General features: G+C 35.1%; 1 protein-coding gene across 1 annotated transcript in view; it reads right to left on the reverse strand.

The window, feature by feature from the left end:
• The window catches only part of LOC149570715 (uncharacterized protein At2g34160-like), a 67,339-nt gene extending 53,221 nt beyond the window's left edge, over positions 1 to 14,118 (reverse strand). Inside the window, exons 1-2 of the mRNA XM_089823246.1 lie at positions 13,529 to 14,118; positions 4,405 to 4,453 (exon numbers count right to left, since the gene is read on the reverse strand). Coding sequence (XP_089679372.1) covers positions 4,405 to 4,453; positions 13,529 to 13,729 — 250 coding nt within the window. The 5' untranslated portion in view covers positions 13,730 to 14,118. The remainder of the gene's footprint in view (positions 1 to 4,404; positions 4,454 to 13,528) is intronic.
• Between the last annotated feature and the right edge of the window lie 527 nt (positions 14,119 to 14,645).

Genomic DNA, 14,645 nt, shown 5'->3' on the forward strand with positions numbered 1-14,645 from the left:
GACTGATTTACTTTACATGAAGACTGTAACCAGATTTTTCAACTGCAATTAATTTTATCAATTTTATGACTCCAAACTGATTTTCTACTTGGCATCAATTATTTAGCATTTCGATCTGGGATGAATGGGAATTATCCTACAAGCAACTCAGGCCTTCAATCAAAATTAGGAAATTACAACATTTTGCTTTTACTTTACCAAATCCCAAAGCTGATCTTCAACCTCATACAGCACCTTAGACTTGCAACAAATTGCAGCCTATATGAATGCCACCATTGCTAAAATGGACAAAGCAAGTCTGCTTTCAATTTGGAGTAAACTTCATTGATAATCCATGGGCATAAATCATTGTTATGAGCAGAGCAGAAATAGATATGTTTTGGAACGATGCGAAAATGATTTGAAGTCATCTCCTTTATAAGCAGTTTGATGGAGAGGCATGTTGTCAAGGAAGGCTGTAATGTCCCCATTGGTTGCCAGCATCAGAATTTCAGGGACTAGCCTAATATTGGATCCTCGTAGGCTAATGAGGATGGTTAGAGGGTCTTCTAAGGATTGATTCGTCTCTAACATTCAGTGATTTATGGATTTGGCATTCGTTTGATATCATTTGGAATCCATTTGCCATACTTACTATGTATAGTAAGTCAGGGGTAATAGAGATGGACCCTTTCTATTTTTAGAAAGAGTTTTTGGTCACATAGGGAATTACGAGGAGAGATTCCTATTTCAGACGGCATGGCAATCAAACAAGTATTTCAAGAGATATTAAAGTTCAAGTGACTTAAGTGATTTATTTAAATATTTTAATGTTATTATAAAGTTATAAAGTAACTTTTAATAATAAAGTCACTCTGATATTATAAAATGCAAATATAAAGATACTTTATGATTTAAAGTTACTTTATGACAAAAGCAACTTAGGTGATTAAAAGACAAAGTAGTCTTTTATCCCACATTAATAAGTTGTCCATAACTCTCCTCATTTCAAAGTTACAAAGGAAAGCATTTGCATTGGGATTGTAACAACAAATATATGTTATTTTACAAATCCTAAAGGTTGCTTAAATGTGACTGGTTATTCTCGAGGACGAAACCCCTTGAGATAGTTCGAGAAGTTGGACGTAGCCCCAGCCCCTCATTGGAGTATTTGTTCATGTAGGAAGTGGAGTTGCATTGTGATACGTTTCTTGGGATCCTACTTCCATGAAGTAACAGTTGTGAAAATTTGATAGGTGTTAAAGAGTTTTAGGTGGACTCTACAACACCCCCAGGATCAAATGAAAGACTAAGATAACTTCCACAGGAGATTGGCAAGACAATTGCGTGAAGATGCAAGAATGCTATTATTGATAATGGACTTGATTGACATCCAATGGAATGATTTAAAATGTGCATAATAGGCCTCCTTATATAGGAGAGGTGATAAGCGACAATGATAAGGAGAAGATAAGCTATCACCTGCACAAGGTGGAATCACATGTCCACCAAAGGTGGATCATCCTCCATTATGCAATGAAGTATGTGTGATGATGAGGATGATAATGCAATAAGTACACTAAAGGTGGAATGAGATAACAACTATGACCACCTAGAGTGGAATTCTCCTACACCATGTGTTTAATTGAGGTGCAAACTCCCAAGTGTCTCAATCACAAACTACTATGCAAAGCATTATCCTAAGTAAGCTTAAGTAAGTGTAATTAGTGAAAATTTTACTACAACAATAGGAATGGCATACTAGCATAGCTCGGACTTCAGTATTTGGCCCAGCCGATTGATTGTATAATCTGGGAATTATCCTTGCTGTTGTTTAGCAAAGTGCTGCTGTTGTATAGCAATTTTGCCATACTTCTCTACTGTGATATCTGTGATTGAGGAGTCATTTTATGCAAAGGAAATTGACTATGTGAAGGACTTGATGACTGTGGATTTAATCTCTCATCCTGCAATCTTAATTGGGGGAAATCTGTGGGCATTTTGTGGCGGCTATTACCTACCTGTGGCAGCGATTGAGGCTTGTGTGGAGCTGTTTATCATCCCTGAAGGGTGGCGTCACATTCTAACACCCCTGCGTGCAAGGATAGCGCATATCAATTCATCTATTTGGGCCTGCAATCTGCAATAGTGGTTGCTGTTACGGAATCTAGGCAGCATTTGGAGTGTTATTGAAAGTCTGAAACTAATTGCAGACCTGCGTTGATACTGGAGAAGCCTGTCTCCATTTTCAGAGGCCTACAAGTAGTTGGGATCAGCATTGAAATTGGGGCCTGCAACCTGACTTTATCAAGCCTATGTTTGACATTTGGGCATTGTTATATGGTGTGATTTGGGTCTGGTATTTACAGTCTGCTAATCTGCATCGAATGCCTAGAATCTGGAGCCTTTAGAGGCATTACACTTCTCCTGTGACTGCTTGGCATCTTGTAACTATATTTGGGTGCCTGGTTGCTTTTGATTACCATCATCTGGAGGCTACAATTATCATATTCAGGTTCCCAATTTAATCTAAATGATAATTGCTTAATGTTCAGTAGAAGTTGTGAGTTTTGGCAATGTTTGATTCACAGATTATTGATATTTCAGTATTGTAGATGAAGCATTAATAACAGTTTGGTATTTGTTCCACTCTTGTAATTCTAATTCTTAGCATAATATTCACATGGACTTAACAGTGGGGTATTTTAATTCCATTACATATATCTGAAAATCCATTTGCAAAGCCTACAAGATAACAATATAACTCTAAGTCCAGTATAAGAGTTGCATGCCAAATGTTTGACCAAATGTCTAATTGTTGATTATAAAAGAATTTGGTGTTTGACAAAGTTATAACCGGTTAGGGTTATTACAAAGGCTGACCTGGCCTCTAACCAATCACAATTTAATGAATTAAATTCAAATCACCACCTCCAATAGGACTGACCAGTATTTAATAAATAAATTGATTTGAAATTTCATATTTCCCTCCAAGAAACCAACTCTTGGGCAATGCCCCTTTTAAATTGATCTGTCGAACAAATCCAGCCCACCCTTCCTTTTGGAAAAAAATGCAGTTCCAAAATGAATGTGCCATGATTTTTTGAGGGTCGGAAATTGCATGACTTGGGCAAAAAAATGTCCAAGGAGGTTAAGCAATCTTATCAAATCAAATTTCAATCTACCCAACAGTATCCCCATTGATCAGATTTTTTCACTTTCATCACTCGCTTTCATCATTTGATTCAATCCTCAATTGGAGCCAAAATGGAATGTATCTTGGGATTTTGGGCATTAATATCCAATAAAAAGTTGGATTCTAACCTATTTTGGGCAATCACAATCTAACTTAAAAAAATATTAGTCTTCAAAGCACCAAAACTTAAATTCTCCAAGTTGTTTTCCTCACAAAACCTGCCAAATTTGAAGGTAGATCTCAAAGGTAGAATGGGAGGTCAGAAATCTAGGAATTTTCGGCAAAAGTGCCCAAAAAGGGTAGGATTCCGGTCTAAGTCAGGTAGAATAGGAGGTCGGAAATCTAGGAATTTTGAGCAAAAATGCCCAAAAAGGGTAGGATTCCAATCTAAGACCACAAACCCACCAAATTTCATTCTTTCAAGTGACTTTTCAAATTTGCTAAGTTTTCACAATTCCAAGCTGACATCAAGGAATTTGAGTTAAGTGGAAGGTCAGAATTCTCACGATTTTTGGCAAAAATGACAAAAAAGGGTTGGATTCAGACCCATTTAAGCAATCTCAGTCAAAACCTTAGTCATTTCTACCACAATTTCCATCCTTTTAATCATTTCTTCCTTCAATTTAGCCAAGTTTAAACAAATTTTAGAGGCACTAAAGTTTTGAGATAAACAAAAGGTAGGAAAACTCAAAGTTTTGGGCATTAAAGCCCAGAAAGGGTCGGATTACAACCCATCTTGAGCTCTCCAGCCATTTCAAAAAAAATCATTTCATCATCTTGAGCTCTCCAGCAATTTCAAAAAAAATCATTTCTTCATTCAATTTAGCCAAGTTTAAACAAATTTTAGAGGCACTAAAGTTTTGAGATAAAACAAAAGGTAGGAAAACTCAAAGTTTTGGGCATTAAAGCCCAGAAAGGGTCGGATTTCAACCCATCTTGAGCTCTCCAGCCATTTCAAAAAAAAAGGCTCTAAGTGTCAAAACCTTCAGATCTCCCCCATCTACATTTGAAACGACCTTGACTAAAGAGCCCAGGAAATCCTAAAACACTCTAGTCATAACAAACGAACAATTAGTTAATACCGACGAGCTGCTAGATTCAAGACACAATTTTTAATCTATCTAACAATGATTAAAACAATCTTTTGTGCAAATTAACTAAGCATTGCTGGAGCAAACAATTATACTTTTCCAATTGAACCAAACAAGCACTAAGAAATGAATGCATACCCATTCCCAAAGCAGATAGCTCAACTTCATCATGCTGCTGCAGATATCTCTGCCAAAACAATACTATTAAAAGTTTGTGAAACATATAAGCCTTTTAAAATTTAACCATAAGCTTGTTTCAAACATTAGAAATTTAGAATCACCTCTAAAATTTAGAGGCTGAACATTACATTTATGATAAATCCAATTACATGTACATATATAGTAGAATTGATAGTTCCAAATGAGTATTTCTGTTAGACCAATATCATAATATCTAAAATCAGCTGAACAAAACATTACCTTAGGTCTAGTGTGAAAATGCTGTTAAACAAATAGAACTCCATTAGTTGCCCCAAGTCAATCAATTTAATTAAAGGTTTGCATTAGTTTTCCTTGACAAACTATGAAACTGTATATTTACAAGTCCGTTAGTTGGCATCTAAACAGACTGGCATCAGCCCAAAAGTTGTGTAAGCAGGTTTACATTTGAATTTGTAAATGCATTGCCCGGAAATATACTTCTACATTGCTATATAAATAAGCTAAATCTATTCTTTAGAATATTTATTAAATTTAGCTGATACATTTGGCACTTTTATCATTGCTGCACTTTAAAAGTTGAACTAATTTGTTCTAAAATTAAGTCCTATCTAGAATGGAAGGCTACTAACCATTGAAAATGAATTATCTTATTGCTATAAATATTAATTATGTCCCATTACTGCAACATACACATAGATAGACACATGTGTGCACATTGCTATAAATATTAATTATGTCCCATTACTGCAACATACACATAGATAGACACATGTGTGCAAATATACACACATATATATAGATAGATAGATAGCTAAGACACATATACATACACACACACACACACGCACATATATTAGAAGACTCAAAATCCCCTCAGACTTAGCTGAAAATTTTAAAACTTGATAAATTTAAAGATTTTTAAAGATTTAAAATCTATTGTAACCTTTTAATAAAAAAACTAAATATCTAGCCACATGTATAGATAAATTATCTGTGCATTTTTCCAGTTTTGTTTGTAAAATTTTGAATTTATATTACTAATGTGATTAATTCAATGTTTTCAAAGCACTGGTTAATAGTAATTGTGATTGGAATTTTTAAAACCACATTGTACACAAGACAGTTAGGGATGAGAAGGTCCAATTATATAAGGTTGCCGGCTTGGAAAACATTGCAAATTCACTTATTAAGCTACTGAGCAAGGATAAGTTATATTATGGCTCTGCAATGTAAATATCAAGTGACAAAATAATTAGGATTAGGTGTTATTCACCTCACAATTCTTTATTGAACAGTGTGGCATTCAAGTTGGGATTATATTCTACAAATTGTATTTAATGTGTTTATCTCCAAATATCATGAAACGAGTGAAATTAGGCATGTGTGGTAGTTGGTGGCACACATGGAGTGGAAGAGTCTTCCAAAAGCTTGGCAATATTACTTGGAAGGGACATAAGATGGAAAGAAGCATTTTAAGGCATTAAACACTTGCACAAAGTGGAACAATATCCATGACAATTAATTAGATTACAGAATGTGTAAGAACCATCTCATAAATTGTATGGGGTTTAAGAAAGTATGTGACAATTATTGAAAAAATTGTTGTCTATTTTTAAGTTGTGTTATTGCTATTTTGATCTCTAATGTGTTATTTTCACCTTCTACAGAAATTAAACAACCAAATTCATGAGAAAGGTCTCAAAGCCTCTAGATTAAAGCTTGCAACTTTTAAACCCATGTCATGATGGCTTGTAATACTACTTGGTGGTTTTGTAGCTTGTTAGGTCTATAAAAGTGAGCACATGGTTAGTCTTATGTTTAATTCTTCTACAAGTTGCAATATCAGTATGCTGCTAGAATACCATCAACCTAAAGGGAGAAGTGAATGTCTCAATGTACTTTATATTTTGAGATTGAGACAAGCTTGTGCTCTTTGATGATGGGAATTTTATCTAAAAAGGTTTCCGCCTATTATATTTGGAGTTATGTTTGGTTTGTATCTTCATTGATACTGTTGTAACTCCAATACAAGAATTACCATTGGTTTGCTTATGGAATTTCCCTTGTTGTCCTTTGTGTCATCATTTCCATCCCTTTGGTCATCAATAACAACTACACACTACCATTGTCATGCATTCTAATTCAACAACATTCAGTGGCGAAAGCGCAATCTTGTGTCACCCTGAAAAAGTTTATTTCCATTTGTTATACTGCTTTTTAAGTGTGTTGAAGTCCATAAGATATCCCCTTCCTGAAATAAAAATTAATATTAATAAAACTAAATATCAATAAATAAGAAATTAGAAACAATCAATATTACCACACAATCAAATAATGATGTTAGGAAATAATGTTTAAATTGATGTTTTATATAATAATAATAATTATAAATAAGTAATCTCATTTCAAATTATAACTTATATTTAGCTAATATTCATGGTAATTAACATCGACTAAATAATCAGATATGTCTGTTCCCTCGAAAGGCAGACGATCCTCCATTCCAAATAATATAAATATCAATAAAATTGTCTCATTGGGCAAGGGGAGAATGTACAGAGAATAACCATACAGAGTCATATGGGGGAGAAGCGACTCATAAGGAGGTATGTACAAACAATAAAGAAGCAACTCAAAACAGCGTAGCAAGGCCAGTCAGCACTGAATAGAAAGTGCAGGAAACAGCAACTCAGAAAGTATGAAATATAAATCTTACGATAAATCTTACAGTAAATGGCATCAATCATATAAGAAGCTCAGAACAGGGATGTAAATAGTTAAGAAGGTTTGATTGCAAATTGGTGTAAACCAGAGACAATTTTAGAGGCTCAACCAATACCAGTTCAAAGCATTGATGTAGAATCTAGATACTAGTCAATAGGTCCAATGAATAACAATGTTCAATATCTCTACTACAGATTCAAAAGAATATTGTCCAGAATTATAACATTTCACGGAAACAGAGCATAAGGAAAAACCATCACCCATCCTGACTTGCAATATTTTCCAAGTCCACCATGCTACGTGGCCAAGAGATCTGGATCGTGTCAAAGAACGATTCCAAAAGGAGTCAACAGAAATGAGATGGTATTAGGAACACAGAAGAATGCTATCCTTAACTGCCAGTTCTCAAGTTAAGGACAGCAAGATCACTAATTGCAATAAATTTTAAAGCCTCATAATTATACTCTTGGGCAGCAACAGGCAGGAAACAGATGAGTTACATTTAAGAAATACAAGGCTTCAATAATATTAGGGATGAAAGGATATTACATAGGCAGAGGAAGACTCAAAGGAAGACATAAGACTCAGATAGTCAGTCTTCCATCAGCTTGAGAACAGATATCAGGATATTACATCTACAAAATAATATAAGTCTGTTCCAGGTGTGTACACAGACTATAGACTATCGTTTAATAGTTAACACTAATTAATGGATACAGTAGGATATGAATACTTAAGACTTATAACCATTTTATTTAATGAGGTAAATCAAGAAAGCCTGCAGGGAGAGGCTAGTGTAGATTCCAACCAATCGGTTATTTCCAAAATACGGTGGGGATCAGTGACCTCGAGTGCCCTGAGGGCATTGTCCCAAGAAGGTAAAAAGGCTAGGATTTTTAAACTTTGAGGGAAATGATGATTGCTGTCTAAGCAACCTGATTACGTCCAAAGTGTCCTTAAACCAAAATAACAATAAGGTTAGTAATCGTGAACAACAAGATCTCTATTCTATTAATAAACATATAAATAGTTTACATGGATAAATTAAAATGCATCCTATTCAAACTTAGAACGAATCTATGATTAACTGGTCTAAGCTTACCAGTGGGCATTACAAGTAGTATCAGAACATGGTCCTGCCATCCTGTGGGGTACAAAATTATGCTAATGAAAATGAATCCTACATACAAATGATATCAATAAGACTAGAATTATAATATAAAGTTATATATCAAATGAATATTTATATACAAGCAATATTGATATAGCCTATCCCTTAATCTCTTATTGTAGCCCTAGGAGTTGATAATTGGTGGTGTAAGGAAAGGTAGAGTAAATCCTCACAAGATAGGTGAAGTCCAAGATGATTAAGGATATGTATTTCTAATGCCTTAAGGGAGGATCCCAAGATGGGTACAAACATGCAGAGTCTCAATGTGAGAAAGCCTATTTGTGTCAAGCACCCTACAACAAGTAAAACTACACTCTCCTTGGGGTTAAGTTAGGAGGGATGTATAGAATTGACACTTCAATATGTTGACTATCTTGAATGTATTATGAAATTATTCATCGGTTTTTTAAGTTGAATCAATTTGATGGCATAATAATGGGCATATGTTACCTATACTTGATGCATGCTTGTGTCTTCATGCAATTATGTGTATGCTTCGTTTTTTCATGCAATAATGTGTATACCTTGTGTATGCTTTGTGTCTTAATGCATTAGTGTAAATTCTGTGTGTACTTTGTATCATCACATATTCATGCATATGTTTTCATGTGTATACTCTATTTGATTTTATCTAGAATAAAGTAATAATAGAATTATCCGAGGGATAAATCTGAAAAGAGAGAAAACTTGTCGGAAGTTACCAAATGTCAATATCCAATAATGAGGAAACAAGTACTTAAGCATTGGGAGTCATATGGAGGAGAAGTGACTCGTACAGAGGTATTTACAAACAATATAGAAACAACACAAAGCAGCATAGCAAGACCAGAAAGCGATAAATAGTGCGTGCAAGAAACAAAAACTCAGAAACTAAGGAATATAATAAATGGCATCAATCATATAAGAAGCTCAAAACAGTGACATAAATAGTCAAGATGGTTTGATTGCAAATCTGTGTAAGCCAGGGACGATGCTAGGGGTGTGATCCATACCAGTCAAAGCATTGACGTAGATACTAACAATATTCAATATCTCTATTACAGATAAATGGTATTCAAAAGAATATGGTCAAGAACTATAACATTTAATAAAAACAGAGCACAAGGAAACGCCATCACCACATCCTGACTTACAATATTTTCTAAGTTCATCACACCACGTGGCCAAGAGTGTTGGATTGTGTTTATATTAGATAGCTCAAAGAATGAAAGCAGAGTCAGCAAAAATGAAATGGTATTAAGAATATAGAAGAAAATCAATGCTATCCTTAACCATCAAATTCTCAAGATAAGAACAACAAGATCACTGATTGGAATAAAATGCAAAGCCACATAATACTGTTGGGCAGCAACAGCCAGAAAACAGGCAAGTTACATTTAAGAAATACAAGGCTTGAAATTAGGGATGAAGGGATAATATACAATATAATAGAGGTAAATATATACACAATATATATATATATATATATATATATATATATATATATGCATGCACTAAGTGGTGAATTACATTAGCAAAGGAAGATGCAAGACTCAGATAGTCAGTCTTCAGTCAGCAACATCAATATAAATATTTTAATCAGAAAGCATTCTCAACTATAAGAACAGGTCTCAGGATATTACATCTACAAAATTATATAAGTCTGTTCCAAGTACGTACACAGACTAGAGACTATTATTTAATAGTTAACACTAATTAATGGATACAATAGGATATGAATGCTTAAGACTTATTATAATTTTATTTGAGGAGGAAAATCAAGGATGCCTTCAGGGAGAGGCTAGAATTCCCAAAATAGGGTGAGGACCAATGACCCCAAGCACCTTGAGGGCATCATACCAAGAAAGGCTTAAGGGTTTGGATCTATAAACTTTTAGGGGAAGTCTATCGAGGATTGGTGTCTAAGAAACTTGATTACATCCAAAGCATCCTTCTTAAAACAAAATAATAAGGACAGCATAAACTAAGTAATAATGGACAATAAGATCTCTATTCTGTTAATAAACATCTAAATAGTTTACTTACTCGCAAATTAAAATGCATCCTACTCAAACTTCGATGAATCTATGATTAACTGGTCTAAGCTTACCAGGGGACATTACAATCACCCTGGAAAAAGTTTTACATTTGTTATACTGCTTTTTAAGTTGTGCTGGAGCCCATGATGACACTTCAAAGATATAGATCAATCAAAGGCTGCAAATTGTATGTTGTTAACAAGTTCGCCTATTTGCATACATATGAATCTGAAAACTTACCCCATCGAGTAAAATTTTTAATTTCAGTAAATGGTAAAGATATCATCTCAATTACATATACACTTTGAAAGTTGCTAAAGTTTTTCTCCTCAAAAATTGTCCTCAAAAAATTTCAAACTTAAATTCGAGGCCCTTCAAAGCCTTGTATAAGTATAAAAAGTGGATGAAGTGATCTTCAAATGATTTTAGCATTGTAGAGCTCTTCACACCAATATATGATGCAAGTAAATTGAACATGAAGTAAAAAGTTATAGCTCGAAGAAGTGCTACCAGATTTTAACCTTAAATAATTTTTCTTACGCAAGAAAACAGAAAACTAAACTTTTGGATGCCCAAAAAGGGGAGTTAAACTTTCCAAAACATTTGAAGGAGATGGAATGGAGAAGTGTTATTGGTATCATATTTTAGAAGGGGAGGGCGGTTAAAAAGGATTATTCCACTAGCACAGATTGTGGCTCCTACTTGCAGCAATTTCTGAGAGAGTTGAATCTCCTTGTAGTGAGAATCTCTATTGTTACGCCATGTGAGTGTTGGCAAAATAGCCACTCATCACATTCACCCCAGGTTTTTCCGTTTACATCACCTACAGTCCTCATGGCCTAAAGTCTGAATGCACACCATCTTCTGCAGTGTTTGGATCAAACTTGGAATATGGCCATTTTGGCACTCACTAAAGCAATCTCCTATACAGCATAAACATTTTTTCCTATCCCCTAATCTTAAATTAGTATATTTGATATTCCAAGGGCTACAGAGACTAATTGTAGGCTAGAACAATGCTATGGACCAATGAAAAAGCCTCCTGCAAAAATTTCAGGAGCTTCTAAGAGTGTCACCCAGGTGCAGCTGGTGAAAGAGCTTTTTCACAAACCATATAAAAAAGTTTCCAGATTTGACCTAGAGCTTATAATCATTTTCAGTCATTTTCCTTTTCATTTCATTAAGCATTTCCAGATTTATGTTGCATTGTCGATTCCCAAGTCTTGTGTTTGATTAGTATAGGTTAAGCCACATACTATTTTTATAGTCTGCAGATATTTCAACTTATAAGTTATATGCTTAATTGAAGACGGAAAAAAAATAAGTGTGTTCCTTTTAGCTTTTTTATTATATATACCCTTAAACTTACTTTTTATTTCATTTACTACCTTAATATTCTTGACCACCAAAAAACAGGTATAGAGGGGAGATGCAATTAGAAATTGCTACTACATTCACTAACAATCTCCTAACTTTGTTCATTACAATGGTCGCACAACCTCCAAAGACGCAATCTGATGCTCTCATGCCTTTGTAAATGCTAGACCAACCCCTCATCCACTCAAGGGTGAAAGAGTGGAATTGGAAGAGGAAGAATCAAACTGCTCACTTCAAAGTCTAAATTTCCAGATTTCTTGTGTCTTGAAGAAACTGTTAGTTGTCACTAGATGTGCTTTCAACTTCATGAAGGCAATTTTATTTCCATTGCAGCAGTTTCATAGCTGCCTCAAATTGTAAAGTGGTGACTTCATCATACGGATAAAACAATGTGTTTTCTACTGCTGATCACTTTGGAAATGCTCATTGAAGAATTTACAAATTGACATATCATTATGAATAAATTTGGGATAGAATGTGCAAGGCAAAGTCAAAGGTGGTAACCATTCAAGGTAGTAAGTTGGATACAACGTGTGAGATGTGGGATATGAAACAATAATGGATAATGATCCTAGGTTCAAACAAGATTTAAGAAAGCCGAAGATTGAAGACGGGTTACATGCAAAGGTCCTGCATCTGTTTTCAAAGAAGAAGCCAACGATACTAATTCTTGATCATTTAAGATGCATGTTGCCACTTTTTTGTGTTGATTGCTGGACATCCTGGATGAAAAGCCTTTTATGCCAACTCAAGCAGCCTCTCAATTTCCAACAGTTACATAGATGGAAGTTAAGTTGTGTAGAATAGAGTCATAGACTACCAGTAGGTAGGTTGACATTCATATATTAAATATTGGGCTAGATTAGAGGATACTGGATTTTGGCAGCCCCTATTTCCAGCTACTATGTTTGCCATGTACATATCAAAATCCTGGAGGTGATGAATGCCCACCTGGCTGCAATAAAATAATTTGAATAGATACTATGCTAACCAGTCAGGTAAATGATTGTAACACTGCGACGCAATTACAGTCTTCTGATCCCAATAGACTACCCCCTGTTGTCATTTTTAATGCATACTATTCAAAAATCATAGTGGTATATTTTACAGTTATATGATAAACCTTTGGTTTATTCGCTTGCTGTCTTTGATGTCCCGTGAGCATATCCATGAAATATTCCAATTGTTTGTGAGATCGATGCCTTTGATGTCTCATGTGCATAGTTATGGAATTCATAGTCCTGATCGACAGCTTCTTCCTTGTATTCTGATTATCGTGATGCTCTGTAAAAGTGAGTAGCTAAGGAACATATTTTGTATGTTTCCTAATTAATGCCCCTCAAGTAATGTGCTTGACCTTAAATTTAAATAAGAACAATATTAATATATCTGCAATTAAAACACGGAACTAGTAATGTCGAGACAATTCCTTAATTAAATTAACTAACCAAGATTTGTTGCTACTGTTTTAATCGTTCAATCTCAAACACTAGATCAAATTATAAGCTGTCCAATCTCAGACACTTGAAATTATACACAAATCATGTTGCAACTCGTATAGATTAATCCAGAGCATATTCCCATTTTATTCACATTCTCCATCGAAAAAGTACCAATAACAAAACCAATCGAGGAAGAAATAAAACAGGCAGACATTCTGAGAAAAGGTGCCAAGATTCGCTGAGAAAAACAAATCCCCTTGAAATAAAATTAGAAAACCCAAAAATTAATGTGCAGCAAGAAAAAAATAAAGAAAAGAAAAGAGGAACCACAAGAAAGAAATGAGCAGAGCGGTCACATAGAAAGATACCTTGGCGAGATTGACATAGAAGAAGAGAGGTTTCTTGGTATTGGAGACCTGAATCCTGTTTTTCTTATGGTTCTCAGTGCCTGCATTGTTATTCGGCGTGACATTGTTTGCATTAGCAAGCTTTAGGTTCTCTATGCCTTGACTAACTTCCTCTACCTGTTCCTGCGTCTGTCCCTGAGCATGAGCCTGTTCCTGAGCCATCTCTTCTCTTTACAAACCCTCACTTTCTTGAAAAATGTGTATGATAATTAATAGCAGCAGAGACTGCGTGCAACACAGTAGCGTAAAGCAATCAGAATAAGAGCGTGTAGGTTTTCCTCTTTTAAACTTCCCAGGAGGCCGTTACAATTTTTTTTCAAGATTAGTTTTCGAATGGTGGGGTATGAGGAGGCGGCACCGCTTTGTTGACTGCCAAGTGCCAACCGTTGTCGCTACTGACTGGAATGGTGTCACGGGCAACAAAACAGAGGTATCCACCTTGTTAAGGGAAGACCACGTACCCCGCATCATCTTGCGGTGAGGCTTTTGCACAATCCTAGCAGCTCGTTAATCGGAAAACCCTAAACCCTACGTCTCAATTTGGAGGCTACAAAGGGCCCTTTTGGTTGCTGAAATAGGAATAGCAAAAGGAAATTGGGAATATGTTTTGTATTTTTTGTTTGGTGAGTCAAATTGGAATTGGGAATAGGAATGCATATTATTATTTCGACCCTAAAATAAGCATATGCCCATTCTTAAAAAAACATGTTATTGGAATAGCTATTCTTATTCTCATTTTGACTCTTGCTTATTTAATCTCAATTTGAAATTCGTTGAAACAAATTCATTATTGTGAAAGTTAAACAATGAATGTCATTGTTGTCTTTGTCCGTGTAATAACGCAGCAAAATTGTATTGCAAAGGGACACTTCTTTGGTGTACCAGGATCCATCATCTAGGGTTTCCCTCAATGGTTGTTTATTGTCAACTCTTTGAAACACGAGGATCTCTGTAGTTGTACCAAAAGAAGCATGGTGGTAATGGCAATGGTGAGGATGTCACCTTCATCAACTACGTGGGCATTGTTGCATAGGAGAGTTGGGTGATTGCGTGCAATACTTGTATTGACTTGGAGGAA

Source organism: Cupressus sempervirens, chromosome 3 (assembly GCF_028749045.1).
Source record: "Cupressus sempervirens isolate cs-2001-9-10 chromosome 3, ASM2874904v1, whole genome shotgun sequence".
Lineage (NCBI taxonomy): Eukaryota > Viridiplantae > Streptophyta > Pinopsida > Cupressales > Cupressaceae > Cupressus > Cupressus sempervirens.